At 36.4% G+C, this 24954-nt stretch overlaps 1 protein-coding gene across 1 annotated transcript in view; it reads right to left on the reverse strand.

The window, feature by feature from the left end:
• The window catches only part of ANO10 (anoctamin 10), a 108562-nt gene that overhangs the window by 33898 nt on the left and 49710 nt on the right, over positions 1–24954 (reverse strand). The window contains exon 12 of the mRNA XM_065753198.1: positions 1111–1227. Coding sequence (XP_065609270.1) covers positions 1111–1227 — 117 coding nt within the window. The remainder of the gene's footprint in view (positions 1–1110; positions 1228–24954) is intronic.

Genomic DNA, 24954 nt, shown 5'->3' on the forward strand with positions numbered 1-24954 from the left:
TTAATAATCTATTTTGGCATCTTAGAGATTTACAGCCTGATACTGTTAGCATCCTTCTAATAGATATATCCCAAGACAGTGGTAGTCCAAAAGCTTTGGAAAAAAAAACCCAACAACAACAAAGATCACTTTTAATGCAAAGCTCACATGGTAAAACACAATGATATGCGTGTCTAGACAGCATTAAGAGTGTTGCACACTTCCACAACAGTATATAAACCAGTTTCTCTGCAATGTGATACCATAACACTTTTGCCCCAGACTTCTATATCTGTTGTTTTAAACAGTTAATTCTGTTTATTGACATTTTTGTGTGATTAAAGCACCAACTAGGGCACCTAAAAACCAGCCAATATTCTTCCCAAATACTGCAAGAAGACTAAAAGTAATAGATGAGAACTGCCAGGCTTCTGGTTCTTACTGAAATTTGGATTAAGTCCTGACTGCTGACATATATACTCGTGTTGAAAGAGACTCAGTATATATTCCAGTTGCAATGTCATAATCAAAGGTGACTGTCTTCGCTTGAGCTTAAGGTTCCTGTGGATGACCTAGTTTTGCCTGCTTACAAAATGCAATCAGAGAAGGAACAACTGAAACTGAATTGTAGCCCTGCTCTTTTTAATATCATCTAAAAAGCACAGGAGATCCATGACTAGCTCCTGGAAACTTCACACCAAAGTATTAGAAAAAGGCAAAAGAAAATTATCAAGGATTAGATTCAACTGTAATCTGAATTTTATTTGTTACGGCTGATTATAGAAGACATTGCTGACCTCAATAGTGATGTTCTTTGACCATCACGTGAGAATTGGGTTTTTATAACTAGAGAAAACAGCACATATTTTTCAGACTTAGTTTGTTAGTTTGTTCCTAACTAAGAGATCATTTTGTCACAAGCAGCTATAGCAGACATTCAGTTCTACACAAATAGAGGTTACACAGCAGCAGCTGGAGCACACAAAGGATATGCTTAATACAGCATTTAAGGAATCTCAGCAACCCAGAATTTATGTATTTATTCACCTAAAACTAAAACAGAATCTCCTCAATTTATCTTTCCTTCAGGCCACCAAAGCTTTCACTGCTATATGTGTCAGTTGCTCTTACCTGTTGTTTGAGAGCCTCTAGAGATTCAAATTCCAATTTGGCCAGCTTTATCTGGATCTCTCTTGGTTTATCAGGAATTACAAATGCCATGACAAACTTTATTGCTAGTAGCAAGTGCTGAAAAAAGAGAAAAAAAAATATTCTATAGAGTTTGAAGCATATTTTTGAAGTGCTAATAATACATGTAAAAACATTTACTGTGACAAGTACACAGATAACAGATAACATACTATAACCATGGTTAGCCTCAGCTACTCTGTATTTTCTCTATTTACACTGATTCATAATTCGAACATGAACATATATTGTTTAGTTTATTTTCATAGAAATCCTACTTTCACAGTGATCTCTAAGTTTCTAATTTAATTTTGTATTTGTTATTCCAGTAAAACAGGTAGCTCTTTAAACATTTTACTGGGGCACAGAAACTGAATTACAGCACACAATGATTTATATACGTGTGTATATAATACATTTACATACGCAGGACAGTAATGCATCATCAGTGAGAACCTGAACACAGATTAGGAGGTTAATGAAGCATTTTAAGTGTCTGCTGTGTAATGCAGTGTGTAATACCATACATTTTAAAATGCCATGTCAACAGTAAAATATTCTACTTGCATAGAAGTTTTCTTTTCCCACTCAGCATAATGGTGTCCCAACAAAAATGCTGCAGCTAACCCTAAAAATTTTTTTTCTTTAATAGGAGAGCAAATGTGTTTTTAACTACTTCAGCATGTGAGGAGCATTACTGTGGCATGTACTGAACAAGGCCCAGTAAAGCAGTACCCCAAAGCTTTTTTTGATGTGTTTGTTTTATTCCGGTATATACCTGTTTTCCACTTATAGTGAAGATTGCCTTTGACACTCTTCCAGAAAACAGAATTTCCATTCTAGCACAACCAATAGCCTTTAAACAGACAGACACAGCCCCAAACACAAAAGCAAAGCTTTCCATTCAGAAAGCCTTCAAGCCAGAGAGTGCTAGATAGTAGTAATACAAATGGGGAATAGTCATCATTTTTGCCTGCCTTATGCCCTGCAGATGACTGGATTAGATGGACAAGGCTCTATTAGCTACAAACTGCTCAGAACCAATTGGGATGCCTTAATATGTAAGGCTGTGATGTCACCTAATTTGAAGGACTTAGTAGACAGCAACAGCTGTTGCTTGGTAACATCTTTAAGAAACATATAGATTGCCAAAATGCGTCCTGCTTTTCTTACTTACAAAGTAGAGTAATATTAATAAAATTGGGAAGGTAACTGACAGAAAAGATGAATGTTGGTCACTGGACCCATACAACCTCTTGAAAAGAAAATGTATCTAATTTTATTAGCAGCTTATATTGCATTTTGGAACTGCCATCCAACTGAGGAAATGCAAGTCATTCTTCAAGAGAAACTGAAGAAAAAGTAGGGAGATGAGTAGTTGCATTCATTTTATCATTCCTATTTTGTACTGATTTCTTAATGCTGTCGTACTATAATTCCTGTAAATCAGATCAGGAAAAGGAGCCATCTGCTTTTAAAGAAAAAATGCCTTACGTGAGTAGAATAAATCTCCAGAACAGACAGCAAAATTATCCTTCGTAGCATAATGTTACATTAACACTGGAATGAATGTATTATAGGAAGAAAACACTATTTTATCCCAAGTTGTTACACAATTAGTGTAAATGTATCCATCCAATGTTAGAATCTCTTCACAGAGCTGATTTTGGCATCTTTTTAACCCAGGTTACAAAGCCAACTACTATTTCTCACTGCAGCCATCAGAAACCAATGCTGCTTCCAAGAACATGCCCCTCATAACAATTTCAAGAGGACTATTTCACTATGAGCAAAACCAAGGATAACATTAACACAAGCTGTAAGCTCCTGATGCCAGCAGCTAAGTCTGCCCCACCCCCTCCATTCTGCAGTCTGCCAAATGGGCACAGAGAGAAACAGCAACGAGTCTCTCCCTCTTGGACAACTCGGTGCCATCAAACTCTCTGTGGTCTTGTGCCAGGTGCTTCCAGAGCTGGAGGAACTATTCTGCTCTGCACAGCTACTGACAAGAGGAGAAGCAGCAGCTGTGTTTTGCAGCAATGTGTCCCCAACCTTCTCTCTTCTAAAACAGAAAATGCAAATTAAGGTTAAATTCATGGAATTTTGAAGAGCTGATTTGATTTCTATAGTGGTCTGACTGCAGCAATTCCTGTCAAAATCTACTCAACTGGAAGAAATAAAAATAAAATAAAAGGAAAAACAGAACAAAAGCAGTAGCTGCATGGCTGGTTAGTCAACACAGTCAGCTTGGAAATACTTTAATAACTTTTTGTAGCAAAATCCTCTTCTTTCTTTTTTTTAGAATTTAATAATTAATCAGTTATAATGAGAATCTGAACACTGTCCAATCTACAGCCAGTATGTAGTAAGAAACAAAACTGACTACTCACTGTATGTAGATATGACATTCTACGTGAGAACCAACACAATACTTTCAACCTCAGTTCTCCACTGGTGAAGGAAAATGCCTTCACAAAAGTAAAATGAAGTATCACTGCAGGATCATGTTATTGTCACAGCCAAACTCAGGGAAATCATCACAGTCTTTGCCAGCATTCTGGATCACCGTATTCTGACATTAAACTAAACCAAGATCAAAGACAAAGAACAGACCAAAGGATAAACTTATCTTCTTTAGGGACTTGTATCCTTCTGAGAGTAGGAAAAATGGGGAAGGGAAAAATAATTCTGTCAATGGAGCAATACAGGCTAAGAAAAATTTCCATGAAGTACAGGAAGCTCTATTAAATTAAACTGCCTTTAAAAGCAATAAGATAAATTTATGAGAACATATTTCTGCAATATACATAAAGAGAAAGCTTGAGCAAACTTTTCTTCCCACTCTTAGCCTGAACAGGCTTCACTAGAAGCTCTGTTGGGCAGAATCATCACAGTCAAAGGACCTGAGGAAAGGCCTCTCTTCTAATACTTTTAAAACCTCGTGTCATACACATTATGGAATTTTCATGAAATGTAAATAGAATCTGACTTAGGAAAAACAAAACAAAAACCCTTTTGCTATCACCTTCCAAGTTTTGTTTTATTTATTTCATGCCGGTCCCATTTCAAGGCTTCTTCACACAGTTTGAGGCTGTCTTCCCCTCCACAGACATACATATACACACATTTACAACCCAACCCCTGTCCTGATTTGCACACATCTCCTTTTTATTCCTGAACAGGTATAACCCATCTCTCCTACACTGTCATGAGAACAAGCTTCCTCCTAGCTGCCAAAACTCAGGGAAGAGCCCAAGAACAAACTGTAGTCACCCGGCCTCAGCCTTCACACCTCTTGCCACCCTAGCTCTGACACTGCAACATCCACTTCTGCTCTCATCTGGAACACAGTCAGGAGAGGGAACGCTCACATGCTTGCCCCTGATGTGTTCTTTCATGTCCTGAAGGGAGAGTTTCAGCCTGCAGTGAAGAAAGATGCTGCTGGACAAAAGCTTACACAGGGCAGCAGTGCCATTCCTGCTGAAGTCTCCTATCTGATCTCATTACAGCTTCTAACAGTGCCACTTCTTGTGACATGGTGAACATACACACACACAAAGAACCACTGAGGCTGCCTGACAAAAACTGATAGCTGTGTTTATAGCAGAACATTAGGCAAGTAGGACTGGACCAAGCATACATAATCTACACTAGCACGCTTATGAAAGCAAACATTCATTAATGGACTATTTAAGCTCATATTTTAAGCATATCTGTAAATATATTTATGTATGGAAAAACAATTACAAACATAAAAGTACAAGATTAAAAATAGAGCAATTTATTGATTCTGGGTCTTAATATTCAACAGCTTAATCACAATGCATATGGCATTTACCTAGGGCTGCTATCACGTGATGTGTACCAAACTCAACTGCTCTTAGAGATGATTGCTGCCTTGCACAGTGACCAAACATTTACACTTTTCCACCTGTTTTAATTAGTGCAGAAAACCTTACAGGTAGAAATCTACACTGAAAAAGACACCAGACATGACATACAGCTCTGAGGCATGTTTCAATCATTTAAGAAGTACGAAGCTACACCCTGCGAACCAGCATTTGTTTTGTTCCTGTTGCACCAGCAGGACTGACACACAGCCCTTTCCAGTCCAGTCTTGGCTTTATGCCTTCATGTTTCCAGCAGGTTACAGCCAAAGTAAAGGGTAAAGCAAAGAGGGGAAATAAAAAAAAAAAAAAAAGAATTAGGAAAAAAGGTGATATTTCAGACATCATCTACAACATCTCTTGGTGAAGAAGCTGATATAATGGGTCTCTTTTGCCCTCAAGGATTACAGAAAACAGTACAAATGTGCTCTAAAGGCCCAGCTAGAAAGTAAATAAAGCAACCCAGTATACTTTCTGAAACATGGTGCTGTTCTTTGAAAGCCTTAGAAAGAATTTAAGCCAGACACAACTTTCAACACAAATCACCCATGGCAATCTGTTAAGTAACTATATTCTGCAGTGCACAGGCTAGTGAAGCTGAAAGCACAAGTAATCCAATCATTGCATAATCATGACTTTATTTTTACCCCTCTTACAGCACATTGTTTTCTATTCAATTAACTCCAAAACCTCATTTTTTTTCTATTTATTTATAGATTATTTCTTACTCATGTTTCAACCACAGCTGCTATCCATTGCATTTGGTCACTACTGAACAAAAGCAATATCTGGTTTTATTAGTCTTTTTGAGAAGATTTAGATGTACAAAGTCCTCCACAATTTCCTCCAAGGTAACAGTTAACAGGTAAGTTTCCTAAAAACTTTATAAAAATGCAAAGTACACAAATGAGCCTTTCAGGAATGTTCTAAGACACAGCTTTTCTCACATTTGTCTCCTCCTGCACTCAGTTCTAAAGATGTGAAAAAATGCTGCAGGTGTAAATTTGTCTTGGAGCTTTCAAGTATTTGCTAATGGCTGATTCTGCAGTAACCCAACAATCTTTAAAGCAGCATGATAATGCAACAATCTCTGTGTAACCATTTGATAATCCCGAAATGTTTTGGCACAACCCTTATCTCAATTTATGGAAAGTGTTTAATAGGAACTGGGATAAGAGTTGCCAAAAGCCGAATTAGCTAATGCTGAATGTAATGAATAGCAGAGCTTTGATTGTGCTCTGAAGTAAACTCTAAGTGAAAAGTGGAAAGAAGGATGCCCACAGAATTCAAATTGACAGGGTGATTAATACTAAGCCTTATGTAGCGCCTCTTAGCTGATTGCTAGCATTATGCATAGGCTGCCATTCTGACAAGTATAGTTTATTGTCAGAATACCCTCACGTTCCACATCAAGGAAGGGAAAAAAAGTTAGGTATTTGCCATTAATCTACAAAACTTATACTTCATTCTACCTCTAAGCCACACATTTTTCTCCATGGAAAAAAAAAACACAAGTAAATTATAGTCATTGTAATTATGCACTCTAAGGATTTCTGTTTTGCAGAACTCTGAAATTCATCATCCATTGCACAGCTGGATGACCTGGGATTAATAAGGAGACATGAAGCATTACTTCTGCCATTTGGTTCGAAATTACTGTAAGTCAGTTCAGTGCTCCTGATTGTCACCTACTATAGGCATCACAGTTCATGAGAACAGTTTGTTCCTGCTTCAAACCTCATTTGCCTTAGTTCAAGCCAAAGTGGACAGGTATCTGCCAACTGAGTTTTGGACAGCTCTGTCAGTTCATGTGTGTACATTTTGACATATTTGAGTCTGAGACAATCAACAGACTCTTCAATTTGACATTTTTATTCAATTTATGCTAGGAAAATTGACATTTGAATTTAAATTATTTTAAACATTGACAGTTTTGTTTACTGCCTTGACAGTATATAGCACAAAAAGAGAGGTCTCAGCCAGCTGTTCTGCAGAGATGATACACACCCAAGCTTTTACCTTTAATTGTAAGTTATCTGACTAGATGAATCTCATTTTAAAGTTGACTTTTCATCTCTCCCACAGCTATCTCTAGCTGTGCATACAACTCTAAGCGTGTTTTCAAAGATGTTTCACAAGAACATTATTTCTTCTAAAAAAAAAAAAAAAAAAAAAAAAGAGAGAGAGATCACCACACAACACAGAGTTAGAAACTACAGAACCATTGACCATAGAATATCCTGAGTTGGAAGGGTCTCATAAGGATCAAGTCCAACACCTGGCTCCACACAGGAGTTGCCAAAATCAGACCATATGTCTGAACAAATACAGTTTAAGTTAAACAGTATTTTACTACACCAGATGCACATTTTCAATGAAATATTAGTAATTTAAAAATAACACACAGTTATGCATTCACATTTTATGCATTCATCTATTGTAAGTAGCATGCCTTCCTCAATGAGATCTGCTCTAAAAGTAATACCTTTTATTTTATTATGTTGGCCCAAGCTGTCAGAGGTGGATGGATGTTGGTGATATGGCAGAAGATGAACCTTCCCATCAATATTCCATTACATTTTGTTGCTGAGCAACAGAAGGGCAGTCTGACATGGAAGTGTGGATGAAGCAAATAGGTGGAACTAAATTCCTCCATGTAGAAAAAATGGCACCCATTGACACTGACTGATGCTTGCTGAACATTCATGGTGATCAACCAGTGGATGTGAGCACAGTGAGGTGTGGTGCATTTCAGCATGGATGACAGTGGGTCATCTCTGCTGGTGCAGATTCTGATGTGTGCAGCATGTAGGCTCTTGTTCATTGCTGGCATATATGCACAGCTAATGGTGGTGACTGTGTTGAGAAAATAGTGTTTTATAGCTGAGAATTTTCTCTATCAAATAGTGTTTGTGTGTTTTTTTGCATCTGTTGTAGCTTCCACAGAAACAAATAGGAGGCATCATTTACAAAGTGACCTATGTACTTGAAGCCTGTGAGCAAATTTAACAGGACACAGCACATTTTTTAAATCTGGACCAAAAGGTGAGTCATGCAATGCTAAATAATGAACAAAATGTCACAGCCAAGAGTCACTAGAGAAAAATAATGGTATTGCAATATATCGCAAAATAAACTGCAGATTAATTAGTCTCTATACCAATGCAACTTTAATGAAATCCAATCAGTTTTATTGTATGCATTTCAATTATCTATAATCTAAAACAATGCTATTCTGTAGGAAGAAATTAACAATTTTCTTATTGGAAGCTCATCACCTTCATTTTTCCTGTAAAGACTAGAAGGTGATGTATTTTCTTCTAGAACAACACAAACTCTAATAATCCTTTTGCTTTTCAATAAAGGTCAGAAGAAATGCTTTGCATTCAGTTGAACTATTTTAATTAAACATTGCAGCAGGTGTTTGGCTATGTTGCCAACTCCTCAAAGACCTGCATAAAAATCATATATTTAACAAAATAAAGACCTGTGTGTCCTCAAGCTCTCTTTATCTGTTTTCTCTGTGAATGGGTTATTCACAGAATCGCATTAGACTTTCTTTCTTTTGGAACAATGTTACCTGCCCTAGCTATAAGAGAGTTCTTCATCAAAACTGCTGGATGCTAGCCATGCAGTTCTGAAGTCAACTTTTATTGCCACAGCAGATCTGTTCAGCACAGCACAGCCCTGAGTTTACCCTCAGCTCCTGACCAGGCTCAAACATAACTCAAGCTCACAAAAAGAGAACCTTCACCTGTGAGTCAAATCTACTTTGAGACAAGTTATTGTAACTAAAACAGATCCCTTTGTAGGTCATACCCATGCAATCAAGTTTTTCAGTATTCACTTTTTTCATGCCCTCTCGTTAAGCAGGTAACGATACGGCACCATAACTGCTTAATTTCTCAAGGAACACAAAGTCCATCTTAAGGTGCACATTCCAGAAGAAAAATAGGTGAAAATAGAGGAAGAGAAGAAAAAACACTAGTAGTATGCACTGCTGGTAGGTACCAAGCCATTTCATCAGCTGAGAAAGCAGGTGATAACGTGAATCCCAGTGTAAATACTGGAAAGCCATAACTCATGCACAGTGAGATACATACAACTGTGCCAGTACAGTACTGCCATTCAGAAGTAAACAACTTCCATCAGCATAATACAACAGTTACTCCTTCACAAATTCTGTGGGCACATGGAACATTCCCAAAACCTTCACATCTGAATCAGAAAGATTCTCATGTTAAGTTCTAATGTATAAGGAAGAAGGAAAACTAGCAAAACAATAACAGCAACACACAGCACATATTCTCACACACACCCCCCCACGCACACCTGATAGAATCACAGATACATTTCTATTTAGCCATTCTTCTGTACAAAAGAAATATTCCCAAGGTATTCAGTGTAAGAACTAGGCCTGTCTGTACTTGCAGGTGTGGATTTTTGTGTGACGTAACAATTAAAGCATTATTTTCTAACATTGTGAATTGTCTCAATAAATCTCAAAAGATTAAACATCTGCCAGATAACAGGCTCTTAAATCACTTTTTTTCCCTACCATCTCCCTTAACTGGGAGAAGAAATATCAGCATGTTTCAAACATAGGCCAAAGAAAAATATTGTCAGTCAAACAATATTCAGAAGGAAGACCTTCTAGCATGACATGAGAGTACTATGAGGAAAAAAAGTTTATTTTTCTTTCAATTCATTAGAACTTTACCATTCCCTGACAGTACTGAATAGTCCTGGGTTAGACAAGATGGCTTCACCATAAATAGCAATTCAAAATCCATTCCTATGATGAATCACTTTAGCATCAAAGACATCTAGCTCGCTCAAGCCAGAAAAGATATTACTAGTCAGCAGACAAACAGGGTGAAGTTGCATTATTTTGCTTGCTTTCAGTGTGAACAAACACGTTACCCTCTCAACTCAAACCTGAAAAAACATCTGGAATCTTTTCAGAATTTGTAGGGATGCCAAATGTGAACTAGAAGTGCCAAACATGTACTGCATTTATTTTAAGTGTTCATGCAAACAATAACACTTTTAAAATATTATTTGATCTTTTAAAAATAAGTTACAATATTTCAGGTACTGCATCACTGAACACAGTACATCTATATATCACCATAAATGATCCTGGCTAAGGTTTCTGTAAGTTTGTCATTGCTCTGGAGGGATGGGATTTTTTGTTTAAGTATCTTTACAACTTGCTGTGTTATATTTCTTTATTTTTACCTGTCTTCTCAGGCATACAAGATGGTGTTAGGTAAAGATGGTACAAAACAAAACAAAAAAATCTTGGGACCAGGAAGACTCCAGATTGTTCTCAAGACCTAAGGCAGACTTAAGCGCTATTATTCTTCCAAGATGAACACTGAGGCTCTGGAAGTACATAAATTGTGATTTTTTTTTTTTCTCATAAGTTTGTGTTACCTAAAGTGAATACAAAACATGTTTAAGAAATCTAAAATAGGTTCTCTAAAGGAAAGAACATAATTACAGTAAGGTCTCCTTAACTTTATCATTGTGACATACAACCAAGGTTAGCTTTACAAACAAACGTGATACAGTGGCTTTGATCAGAGAGGTACCTTATCCAGTTCTGAGGTTTGACTCCTTGATCTCATTAAGGACATGCTTGGTTGCGAGGAGGGGTAATCTTTATAAGAATGTTTTGCTTTTAAAGAAGCACAAGCTTCATTTATCCATGGTTGGGTTAGAAGCTCAAATCTCTTTCTTTCAATTCTTTTTATTCCCCAGCATGCCAGCAATCTTATTTTCATATAGCCTATTCAAAATTTTTCCCTTTGTTTTATTATTTTTAAAGCTTAAATATATAAAACTGACCTTTATTCTTAATATAAATTCTTCATGCTTTTAGAATATTGTCAAACTTGTTATCTCTAGGAGGGCTTGCTGCTGTGCCAGTCTTTTGTGTGCTTTTAGCCAGAGAATATGCTTAATAGGATGGATTACTGGGTTTCTCTGATCCATCTGTAAGTTGCACGGCAGCTCTCAACACGTTGCCTCTGAAAATGCACTGCAATGTTGTTGTTTTTTTGTGGATCAACATTCCTAAAGTGGTATGCATCCGGGGACCTCAGCTCTGTTCCATGTACCTGACGTTAGAGTGAGAATACAGTAAATTACAAAGGTAATTTCCAGTATTCAGGTAATGAACTTGCCAGTCCATGAGTGCATAAGACCACTCGTATGTATCCCACACAGCAATCACATATGTCTTTATCCTCTCCAAATAGTAGATATTAACAGTTTAGCATCTAGGATTATTACAAGAAATATAACATTTCAACCATTATACTTTATTTCCCATAAGAATTTTTATAAATTAGAAGCACTTCATATTCAGTAGCACAATGGCTTACATTTTGTTTCCATGTGCTGTATGTCTTCCCTTTCTACATTTTCACACAGTAACAGCATTTAAAAGCAGGCTTTTCTGAAGATGTGATACTGTTTGTAACACAACACATATGTCCATTTTTCAGGATGCATACTTTTATCTCAAAAGAAGAGAACAGAATAAAGGAAAGACAAATACTTACTTCACATCTAATACATATTTTCTTTACCCACAACGTTTACATATGCTTTCTGAAAGTAAGTCTGGCTAGACTGTCACTGGGAAAGAAGTGGCTCTTAATTATTAACCTGCAAAGACAAGTCATTCCTTCTATATGAAAGTGGTTCCAACGATGCAATACTATACCATAAGAGCAAGGTTTTAGAATGGACCAACATTTTCCAGAATATTAGCTTTTTTCTTTCTTTTTAAAACAAGAACAAACAAACAAACAAAAAAACCCTTGAACAATTATTAATAGTTTCCAGTCATGATGGTGCAGACTAGGCTCCCCTGTTCACTAACTCAGCTGAAGCTTAAGCAGTGCATTGGCCTTCACTGACTGCAGAGCATTCATGGCATGTAAAAAAAATAATAACACCTGAGAGCAGCAGTCTTCCCACTAAGTATACCTAAGTGTGCAGAGCGGGGGCTTGTGTTGCATGAAGACAACAAGGTTTGTCCAGGTACGGAATACTGAGACTACAGTACTGGGGAATGTGTGAGGAAAGGTTCCCATACATGTTCTGAAGTGCTCAGTTGCAATCATTTTAAAATAATTGTATGATGATTAAAGATCACTGGGTTATCAGTGAATAAAATTATAATCTCCTTCATGTTTTCTGAATTCAGCTAAAGGTAAATAAATCAAATCACTCAAAGCTCAATCTTCAGTAGCTCAGACACCCTTCTTAATACCACCGAATATGATAAGAAAAAAAGGTCTTTAAATCCATTTTATGATGAGCCTTATCAAGAATCTGGATGTACAATTAGGCCAGTGCATTAGTTACACTAATTCTAGGGCTCTTCTACGTTCTGAGAATGAGAATTTATTCTTTTTTTTTAATTTTATTTTAAACATTTTTATATTATTAGCTACTACATTAATACTTCAGCACCCAGATAGTTCAGCTAGAGAATCCAAACTCTGCGTGAGATGTTTAAGACAGTTATTTCAAGTGCTTCAGGTCAATAAGCCAATACCACTGCACTTCTGTAAATGAGGCCAGTTCTCATGAGGTTTTACTGATAATTTCAGAAATACTAAATTATTCCTTTTATGCTCGTTGTCTTTCCTAACACTGCAGATTGCTAACAAAATGCTCGTGTTTCAAGAGACTATACACAAATACAAACCTGAACATATATTCAGCTGGAAAATGAAGTTCATTCTACATTGTCATCTCACTGTTTGCAGAACGCAACAATTAATTTAGAAATGAATTGATTTCCATGTCAAAATTAAAACCAGCATTAATTACAGAGCAAAATAGTTTTTAAAAAGTTATCTTTCGTTTACATATTTCATTATTTTTTAATGCAAATAGTTCGAGGAAGTGTGTGCCTCAGCCAAACACATACATTCTCCTTTCACAGCTAAATTTCTGATACACCAAGGTCATGAACACTGGATTAGAAAGCAACAGAAGGACCACCCTTAGGAGAATGCGTTGTTTATGCTCAAACAAAAGTATCTAAAAATATGAAAAAAATACAGAAGAACAGTATTAATGACAGCTAAAAGTATTGTCTACATTCAAGATCAATATGGAGTGGAAATTAATTTTTGAGCAGTTCCACTCAGATGCTTAGATGGACCAGTGCCATGATGAAGAAAGATTAAAAATGATCTTACAGACAAAGCAAAACCTTACTCCAGACATAGACCTGGCTCAACTGTTCTCAAAAAATCATGCAAAGGGAGCTCCTGGCTAGTTTATATGATGCTGGAAAGCTATTTTTAACCTCTACAGCATAAAATTCATGGATGGAGAGAATTTGTAAATAAAAGAAAATTACAAAGATTTCACAGCTCAGAAAGTTGAAAGGATTTTGCACTGAATTATCAGACGGGAAAAAAATAGAATTATGACTTTTTACAAATGTTTGAAGACAAACTGTAGTTAATTTAAGACTTCAGTGTGCACTTCTTAGTATGATGCACTCGATGATCTTTATAGAACATCCTAAGTTGGAAGGGACCTATGTAAACACTGAAAACAATTAAAAATACATTTTCAAACACAAGCGCAGAAAAAAAATTCAAAACAAACCTTTTAAGCATACATCTTGTTTTCTCACTCAGGCACCTTCTCAGACACACGCAGTCTCCAACATTTTTTAAGATCTGTCTACCCTAACATCAGAAAACCAAATAAACCACAGCCTTGCACATGCCAGATTTATACAAGTAACTCCATCTGACTTCAAGGAAAGCATAAAGCATATCATACCCAGCAGGAATTTCCCCTTAAAAAGTGCAAAGCCCCTTTAAAATCTTGTGCTTCACTGCATATTCAGTTTGTCTGCACACCAGTAGGTCTCAGAGGAGCCTGAGACTATCATCAGGCAATGATAAAATCTAGAACTATAACGCTATTTACCATGACTATACATGAATCAAAACACAGCTTAATCCAAGTGTGATAGGATCCCTATGAGACAGAAAGAGCTCAGTGAACCATCACACTCTTTTAATGAGCAAATTTCTTTCTGTCTGTCCTAATCTCTACAACAAACACCAATCCATAACTCTAGGCTCTCTCACAGTATGACAAGTAATTGCAAAAAGATAACAGTGATTCCTCTGAAAGAAGAAAAGGGGATGCAAAACAAATGGCTAATAACACCCCTCCTGTGGGATCAGGTTATACTGTAAATGAACACTTTTTCCAGTCTAAAGTCACAATGGGTTACACATGAAGCCTCTAACTTAATATATTTTATTATCAGTAATATTTTTATCCAGCTTAATTACTTCATGTTGAACAAACACCACTCAAGGCAACAAAAATAAACAAGCTATTCAGATGCATAGAAACAGAGCTTGCAATTACCCAGGTTTAACACGCACACAGACCTTCTGGTTTTCCAGAAGAATAGCAATGTGCAGCACTTTGTTTTATTTCTTATGCTGCTCACAACGTTCTTTAAAAATGTTTTCACAATGTGTTTTAAAAAAGATAAGCTTGCACTAGATTTTTTTTTTAATTATGGATGCTCCCAAGATTTCGATACACTAAGAGCTTTCAAAAATCATGCACACAAAATATGCCGAAATACACTGCTCTCACATTTTCCTTTTTCACTAAATGTAAATTAACCTCTTACTTGCAAAATTTTTCAAATCTGAACTTCTCATCTAAACATACCTATCAGAGTTATTTCCAGGGTAGTTGCTCACATTTGGTAAGAATTTGAGGATAAGCAAGCAACTCAAAGATTGTGTCATGCAGTATGTTTCCTTCAACTATAAAGCTAAACACGTACATTCGGTAGTGAAAAATCTTAACAAGAGACAGCATATTAGGGTGGCAAAGGAACTTCTGAAGTCAGCTATAAATAAATGACTATAACTTGGCCACCTCAGCACTAAACATGTGTACAGTTTGACCATTTCACCTCACCTCCTCACCCCATTCAAATAAATTGAAGGTGGAGGAGAATATGTTGCTCATTAACTGTATTACTACAGAACCAATCATTTTCTCTACTACTCGTTTTAATTTTCACTCATTCTTCCAGTTTGAGATTTACAGCAAGTTCTTCTTGGGTAAAGGACTTATTTCTATTTAAATTCTGACAATCTGCAGGGAATGCAGCAAAGACTTTTTTCATCTTCTTCCAGCAGCTGAGAATGGAGGATTATTTTTTTAACCTACTTATTTTAAACAATTGCAGATATTTATAATCTGATTTACAGCACACACAAGGAAACACTTTTAAAGAATATTACAGAAGTCAGAGCTAAATAACATCACTAGAAGTGACTTCAGTTGCATTGACTTTGTCATCACTGAACAGGAAAAAATAAAGTAGCTATGCAATCAAGCAAGTCTATGTGACATTCCACTGAAAACAAAGTATCTTCTGTCTTTTTGGATAAAATTAATGAGCTCATCTGAATTATGCAGAGACCAGACCTTCACCTTAAAAGCAAACCAAACTGGATGAGAAATCATGACAGTCTTAAGTTTACAGTATACATACCGCACCACGTGTACATTATTGTTTCACATATTTTACAACCATTAACTCAACCATTCAGTGCAAGGAATTGGGGCATGAGGTAGTTCAATTGAATGACACTTTCCAAGAAAAAAATAGGAATAAGATAAGAAACACCTCTCTGAGAGTGGTCAGGCACTGAAATGGACGGTCCAGACAAGGAGTGGAGTCACTGATCTTGGGAGGTTCAATAAATGTTTAGATGTTATACTGAAGGACATGGCTTAGTGGGAAATAGTGGAGATAGGTGGACAGTTTGACTGGGTGATCTTAAGAGGTCTTTTCCAACCTTGGTGATCCTATGATATCAAATAAGAAGGATGACACCTAAGGTCGCCTACTCTAATAAATTAACCTTGTCTCACATGGAAACAAGAACCTAGTCATTTTGCATTCTGTTTTGCAATTCATTTTCTGTCTCACTGTGTATGCTTCTGCAAAGAGATTAAACCTTGATGCTAGCACCTAGGACACTACTTCTACTGAACAGTTTATCAGATATCACTTTTTCCTTGTTAGATAACATGCCCTACCAAAATTGCTTCCTGTCCCTCTTGCCAACTCTTCTTCCATCTCAGCTCATCTCAGGCCATTTAAATTTTCAACACTCCACCTCAGCACATGCTGGAAGATTAACCTCTATTAGACTTGACACAGCAGACACAGTAATTTTAATTTTTGTGTGGCATTGCGTTCATAGTAAATAAATAAATAAATAAAAATGAGAAGCAGCACTTCTCAAAGAGCTCTGGTACTTCTCGTTAATGAAAAGCAGAGCTCCTCATCTGAAGGCAATCTTCTGGCTTTAACAGATATAGAGGAGTCTCTATGCATTCCAAGTAAAGACTCCAGTGTCTCCTTATAATCTAAACAATTGACAAGAAAACAAAAGAAATTATAACACTAGTGATGAAATATAGAGGTCTCAGCAGCTCTCAAGCGCTTCTGAAATCAGTTAACCTGTACAGGGTTAGCTGCTTGGCTTCTAGATTTTCTTTTTTTTAACAAAAATTCTGTGACATTCTGTGGATCAAAACAGCAATTTAATTTTCCTAGCAACACTTCCATTTCATGCTTGTATTTTTATCTTTGTTTAAATATATACATATATATATATATATATATATATATGAGAAGCACTGACCAATCTGAAATCACCTGGCTAGGCACTCACAGTCAGCCCTCAGGAGATCAGGTGCTCTGATTAAGCATTTATTGAATGGGAAATGAGTAATTCTCAGTCCAAACAACACCTTCTGCTCATCAGCAGCTACAAGTCAAAATAACTGCTCTGCAGGACACATCCACTTTAGAGTCCAATTGTTATGAAGTTCTGTATTTCAAGGATAATAAACAAACCAACCCCACAACTTACTTCATGACCTAAAAACATTCTGCATTGATATACACACACTCACCTTCACACTGCCACACATTTATTTTATACTGCAATCCCAAACTACTACAATTTTTTTTAATCTTGCATCTGATCCTTGAAATTAAAACATCTATATGCAGCAGTCCGCTGATAGTATTTGTCAGCAGAATCAAAACGTTCACATTTAATGAAATGAGTCTGGAATGGACACCTCTCCACGAAAGGGAAGCCATACAATAGAATTATTGGAGCCACAAAAGCATGACTTTCTCTTCATAGAAAATTATTTCTTCCCTTCTCCCCTCCCTTTTTTTTTTAAACCAAATTGAAAACTAATAACACAATCTTCTGCAATAGTCTCCATTGAAAAGAGGAGGCTGAGCTTTGTTCAAGGAAAGCACTTTTTATTTCAGAGGAGGATTGCATTACAGTCACTATTGTGTTCACCAGGAAACCAAAATACTAATTATTTGGAGGAGTGGTGTATCTACTATCTCCTTTTATTCCATTCTTTATGGAGGGATAAACACACAGGTTAGGGCTTCCTTTTCAGAAATCCCAAAACAATATTAATGTAGAATAGCCTATGTATTATTCAAGTGTTACAGATACTTCATGACACATTTTGTAATATTAAACAGGGGAGAATAAAAAACTAGATAAATTAACACATGGGATATAATCTGAGTTCTTTGTATATACAAGTGTCAATCCCTTGAAACAACTTCAGTAGTTCACTTTTTAAAATAGTTTTTGTTTTACTTCCCCCCACCATGAAAAGTATTAGTGCAATTGGGACTGTTTTCTTGCTTTTGAAAGAGTTTCCGGCTGGTGTCAGAAGGGGCTTTAAATTTGTATCTTAAGAGTGACTCCTTTGCAGCAGCATCTGAAATGTCCAAGAGGAAACGCTGCCAGCCAAGTCTGACCAGCAGCCAGATAGGTCAGGAAAGGAGTTGCATAACCAAGCAGTGCAGACACAGTTACTGTATCTAGAAAATAATACAGTGAAGATTCTAAACTAATAAAGCAAGTGAACTGTGTCTAAAGTTCTAAGTGAAAACATACCAGTTCAAAGAACAGAAACAATGACCTACTTTAATCTCAGAAAAAAATATTTAGGAAGCTAAAGGTCCCTTTCTTCATTCAGAATGGCAAAGGCACCTCAGTACAATAGGGAATGACTGCTCGTTTTGTTTTGCTGCTCCGGTAGTTATAAATGCCATGTGTAAGGCACTGCTGCTGCTTTGTTAGCATGAAGTGACAGCTGAGAAAAATGATGCTGCTAAAACGTGTGTTATGAATATACAAATAGGTGAGAGTCAATTGACTGCTGCAGACAAGAGTCTAGACATTTAATTTAGCAAGTGCTTCCCCCTCCCTTCTTCTCAAGTTCAGCAACCCTCCAAACCTACAAAGTCTTACCAAATAATACCTCAAACACTGCGCTTCAGGAATTCTTTTGGTAAATAATGCTGTAGACATTATTATATCTCAAATGCAATCAGTATCTGAAGCAGCAGCATTGATTTCACTGCCATTACAAAGATTAGTCCAAGGTTTCTGAGCCTGCTGGGACACTGAGTAGTCATCTCTAGACAGCCCTGCTTTGTGCACACAGAATAAAGTGAATGACTGACAGTACCATATTTCCTATCAACCTAAGAAAAAAATGTAGATGAGAACTTGGATATAGCAATCATAAAAAATGTAAAGAGTAACTTTTGAGAAGTTTCCTATTAAAGTATTTTTAAAAACTCTTCAGCCATTTTAATAAGAGCTTCTGAACAACACTGAAATGTGTACTGCATTTCTAATAATTCGTCTGTGTTGGTATGTATACCTGCTGCTGCAAAAAAAAGCCCAGCATGCAACACAGGAAAAGAGTTCAAGCTTTGAAAAAAAAAAAAAAGAAACCCTCTTCTTACATCCCAGCCTTTTGGCTTGTTTAGAATTTACCTGCATGTTACAAAGTCACTTATTTAATTAATATCTAAAAGATGTGGTTTCACGTACTTAATGCATTCTTGGGAATGCACTGGCATTATATCCAACTGATTTTTTTCACATGTAATAGAGTATCAAAACCATGATTTACTCTACCAGCATTCTGGTCTTTGAGTACTGATCAAAGCAGGGTGGGTCTTTTTAATTTCCTTTCTAGGGCTTGGGAGTAAGTTTTTCCTGTCCCACATCCCATTTTAATTGTTTCAGTTGTCTGAGAGAAAACAAGAGGTTCTAGATGGCAGATAAATTCATGCTGACAATTACCAGCCATTTCTGCATTTGTGGTGTTTCTATTAACTTTCTAATAATCCTCTTCAATACAGTACTGGTTTTAGCATCTTCCAAGTTTATATAAAGCACAAAACTACAAAAGAAAAAAAAGAAAAAAAAACATAGATTATACATAAGATGAGCAACCTGAACTGGAATCAAGAGCTACTCGTCAATAGCGCTCTACATCTGATAACTACATCAGTAAATTCTAACAGAATAGTCCAGTTGCACAGTAGAGCACAGTTAAAGGTGAAGTTGGTGAGGCTATCATAATAACGAGTACTTACTAACCACAGAGAATTATACTGTCTGCCACACTCAGTCTCACAAACCACTTGCATGCAAATTTCCAAGTCCCAAAAGGAAGGACAAGACTGTCTCCATAGTGATGGCTTCCATTACTAGGCCAGGTATTGTTTCTGCTACACAGCCACTTTTTTTCCCCAGGTATTTACAATCACAACTCAGTTTCCTGAATAAATTCATGCCAGAGTAACTTTTTTTTTTGTTTATGGCATAACATGCAACCTACAGAAGACAAGAAAGAGTGGATATACACATAGAAGTACCCCAAAAAGGATGTGATTCAGACACAGAGCACAGCACAGTAGGTTTATGTCATTAGTGCCGATTTTATGCCCGAGCCACAAGTTCTCATCAACACCAACAATTAAGAATTAGGAGCAATCAACTCGCATTAACATAACATGCATCACGTTAACTCGATATTGGTTTTTGAGGGCATCATAAAACTTAGCTGATAAAAAGCAACTATTTTGATAAAGCATGTTTACTGTCTCTGAAAACAGAACTTGGTTTTACATAACATTTTGAATAAATAAACCAGTATGATATCAATTACATAGGCTTAAAACTCAAGATACATGATAAAGCTCAAAGATGTCATGAGAGGACAACGGCTCCTTTTCTACAGCAGTAGATGAACTATTTCCTGATTGCACATATTCAGATGATGATGGGTTGGAAAAGGAATGAAACAATTTCAGGAAAAAAAGTAGTAAAGCAGAATCACAGAATATCCCAGGTTGGAAGAAACCTGGAAGGATCATCAAGTCCAACCCCTGACTCCACACAGGGACCACAGGGTGTTATTTAAAAGGCTGGTTTTGTTAGCTGGCTTCCTGAATTTCTAAAATATTCAATAAAAAATAAATACCAAGGAGGGGTCATACACCTCCTGTGTATGCCTTCAGCAAAACACGCCTAGCATCTTTTTGTAGTTGGACCTACAGAGCTGCTTTTGGGAGAATGCTGACATTGCAAAGCGTCACATGAGTACACAACTACTCCCTTGCAGTAGCCATGTTACTGAAATCACAGAGCATTTGCAAGAAATGGTGATAAACTGGTTCTTAGCTAACACAAACTCCAAAGTACTGTTTCATTCTGCTATAAAATGCTTTTCTCTAGAAAATGCTCCACAGAAAATTTGGAACTATTTTTTTATACAATGTGCATCACAAATTAAAAGGCTAGTAAGCTTTAAAAAGCACTGTTACATACACTTCTTTTATCCCTCTGTGAGTTCTTCAACCACACACAGTAACAGGATCTTACTGCTGGGGTAAGATGATTTGGATTACTTCTGTTTTTTCCCCTGAAAGAAATAAAACCTAAACAACAACAAAAAACCCCAAAGCTATAACTACATTTCAATAAATACCAGTCTCTATCAGAGTCTGGAGCTGAAGGTGTAGATAATTCCCAAAGAATAACAATAATAGTAAATAAAACAACAACAACAACAAAACACCCACTACCTTACTGATTTTGTAAAATCACGCTGAGCTGTTGTATGGGAACTGCTGAATCATGGCCTGAACCACTGATTGATCACCTGAGGTGAGCACTGAATCAGCCACAGGAGTACAGGTGAAGGCAATGCACCTGTGTGACTGGAAGGGGTGGAGTCTGGCTCCACCTCTCCCAGACCCCATTTAAGGATTGACCACCACTGGGAAAGAATCTCTCGTTGGAGATCCCTCCTGTGTGGAGTTCCAGACAAGCCTCAACTGTCAGTGACAGGTGAGCCTTTCCTTATTTAGTGGTTATCTTTATTCCATCTGGATAAGCTATACAAAAATACATCGTCCACCTTCATTATTATGTGTGGGTACTATTCTTTCAGGGTATTCACCCTACAGCTGTAAATTAGGAACTGACAGCAGCAACAGCGATACATGGAAAATATTAAAAAAAAATGTGAGCTCTATGAAAACATGAAGGAAAAAAACACCCAAAATTAAAACTGGGAAGCATACAATTCCATGCAATCAAAGAATCTTTCTGCAAGTAGTTTATCACGTCTGGAAGGATACCTTCCTGGTAAACACTAAGAGAAAAATATAGAGGCTGTTTAGAACTGAAGACCAGAAAGTACTTATTTATTACCATCTTGACACTTGGTGAAAAATTTAAGGCACCAAAAAAAAAAAACCAACAATCAGGCAGAAATTCTCCATAGATAAGTACCTGAGAAGCATATACAACCACTCAGATACACATACACACAACCATTTGAAGAACAATTATATCAACGTTCAATGTTTGCCTCATTGCCTTATAACCTTACATTTTCAAACTTCTAACTAGAGATGCAGTGGTAGAATTAAAAGGAGAAAAGCAGATGCACATATGTGAACGTATCCTCGTGTTTTTGAGAGATGGAAGATGAACTTATAAAGTAAGGAATGATTCAATGCTCTATTTCTAGCAGGCTTAAATATTGTTCTTAGTCCATCTATTTTTTAATAGAATTTTCTCTTTTTAAAAAGTTTGGCAATGTATGAGAAAAAACAGACATCTAAATAGGGAATAAGCAAACATATATTGAACTGTTTGATTAGTTTACCTAGAAATTATATGTTCTTATCTCACTTTTCCTATTCTCCAATCTCCAGGCTTTGACTGTAAAGCTTGTGAAAGTCCACATGTAAAAGCAATTCTACATTAACAAACATTTGATGTTGTTAAAGCCAGTACATCAACTACACTTACATTATACTGATAGAAATAAGAATCCTAACCGTTTTGGTCTGGTACTACATCTCTTAGTCTTGCTTACCAAAAAAAACAAAGTATGTTTAGAATCACAGAATATTCCAAGTTGGAAGGGAATCACAAGGACCATCAAGTTCAACTCCCAGCTCCACACAGCTTCAACCCAAATTCAAACCCTATGTCTGAGAGCCTTGTACAAACACTTCTTGAACTTCAGTAGTTTGGGGCCATGTCTAGGAAGTGATAAAATTGCAATGAGACCAGGGCACTGATACAGAAATAAGTCTTTTCATTTACTGCATATGACAAAACAAAAAAAAAGAAAACTTTTCAGAGCAGTCAAGGGAAATGCAGTATCTGGAAATGGTCTAAAAGATCAGGTACTGAATGGGGGAAATCAATATCTTGAGAAATGGTAACTCAAGATAGAGATCTGGGTACTGATTAACAATCATTTTAATGTTATTCTTTGGACTGTATGGCAATGAAGCCCTATGATACCTTACTTCCCTGGTAAGCAGAGGAATCTGGAAGATGCATGATACTTAGCCTATGGTACTGGCCTCAACCAGTACTGGAAAAATCAAATATTTTTCAGGCTGATGTTAGAAAGTATTTTGAATTTATTTTTAAGAGCTACTCTGTTTAGGAAAAAATACAGTACAGTAGGTTATAAACCAATAAAGCAAGTGAAGCATGCCTAAAATTTTATGTGGAAACATACCAAACCAAAGAAGAACACAAACATCTATCTATTTTCATCCTGCAGAAGAAATAGATCTAGTGTTCCCTATTTAAGGAAAAATGTCACGAAGTAGGAAAAGCTCACAGAAGGACCATCTGAATAATCAAAAGAATACAGGAACAAAGTAAAGAAACCTTTATTTACTAAGGAAGAAATTAAAGGGTAATTAGATTAAAGTATGCAAATGAGACATCAAAGGCAAAAAAAAAAGCCTAAACTTAAGAGGCAAAGAGCTAATGACAAGAAATTGTAGGAAGCCAACTTAAAAATAGACATTTTCTTAAGAATTGGAAGGATGATTTACAGTGGAAATTACATACCAAGGATCACAGTTTTTACTATTTCTGTAAAAGTATGCATAATTTTCAGCTTTTTCTTTTTTCCCTTTTTTTTCTTTTTGAGAAAAAAGAGCATCCTGTAAGCTCTAAAGCTTTAAAAATCAAGAACTGAAACCATGTAACAAAGTCATGTCAATGGTAAGACAAGCAGTGTAGTTCTTTCTGACTTGAAACCTGGCATCTTTAGAAATACTCAGAACAAACCTAACTGGGGGCAGCCCTGCCCACAGCAGGGAGGGCTGGAATTAGAAGATCTTTAAGGACCTTTCCAACCCAAACCATTCTATGAAATAAATTACAATTATCTGAACAGTAGTACCTTATGCACATGTGTTTTAAGCTGAAAACCCATTTTCAAAATTGCCTTTTGTCCTCATGCCAATATGAAACATTTGCATTTTTAAAAGTAATCTTGTAGCTTTTGAAAGAAATTTGGTATCACAAGGTGATTGATTAAAACCATCCTATCTGCAACATTTTTGAATAGAGTATAAGTAGCTCAAACTACTCAGTTTTAGACAATTATATAAACAAATACTTGTAAAAATGTTCTGCAGAAGCAGAGAACTGATTTTAAACCAAGAAAAATAACGTAGAAAAGTAATATTATCTTTGTCAAACTTGGGTTAATATTTTGAAAAACACCCAGAATAATATTCACCTACACACCACATACTCACCGAATTCCTATTTATCTGAAAGTCAGACTCAAGAGATCATGATATGTGTCAAACTGAATCCCAGAGGACCAAAACAAGAGGAAACACTGATTATTCCATTTCAGCTCCAGTCACCTCATTTTACTGATAATTTATTTGAAGTCTACCGTAACTCCATTATAAACCAACATACCAAATATTGCATGCTCACTCCAGGACAAGCAGGTACACTCTCCAGAGCAGCAACGTCAAATTGAAATTGTAAAACTGTACAATTCCTTGCATGCTTTTCTAAAACAGTAAGAAAATCTCTATCATTTTACTGCAGGAGTGAAGGAAATACCCTCCATTTTAAGAGCAGAAAGCATTCTGACATTGGCATTTTGGTGCTAACTAAACTATCAGCCAAATTTATAAAATGTGTGGTTTTGTGATTTCAAAGGGAAGAATAAAAAAAAAAAGCAGCTATTAAGAATGGTAAAAATAATAATAATAAAACCCTTGGATCTAATTAACAGTGAAATAAGCTGTCCTTTATCTGAGACTGGGAAGAGTGAGAACAGGCTGAAAATGATGGCAGTAGGAAGGAACCAACACTGGGATAGCAGCAGAATGAATAAACAGGCCAAGAATTCAGACAGTCTCCTACTAAATGACACCAAAATAAGTTTAGTATTTCACTTGTTTTATAATTGGTTTTTCAGTTAGATACAGGACATAAATAACCAGTTGCCATAAATTAAGCTTGATGATACAGAATTCCTTGCAGTTTGGAGAAGAAAACAGCTGAGTGTACTGCACCAATCAAGGAAGAGCTAGTTCTTTTAAACAAAGTATATTTCCACTCAAATCACAGGAATGTTTGGCACTGGTGAAATTTCA

This window comes from Cyrtonyx montezumae, unplaced genomic scaffold, assembly GCF_038088225.1.
Source record: "Cyrtonyx montezumae isolate F1298 unplaced genomic scaffold, pur_monq_1.0 scaffold_8, whole genome shotgun sequence".
Taxonomy (NCBI): Eukaryota; Metazoa; Chordata; class Aves; order Galliformes; family Odontophoridae; genus Cyrtonyx; species Cyrtonyx montezumae.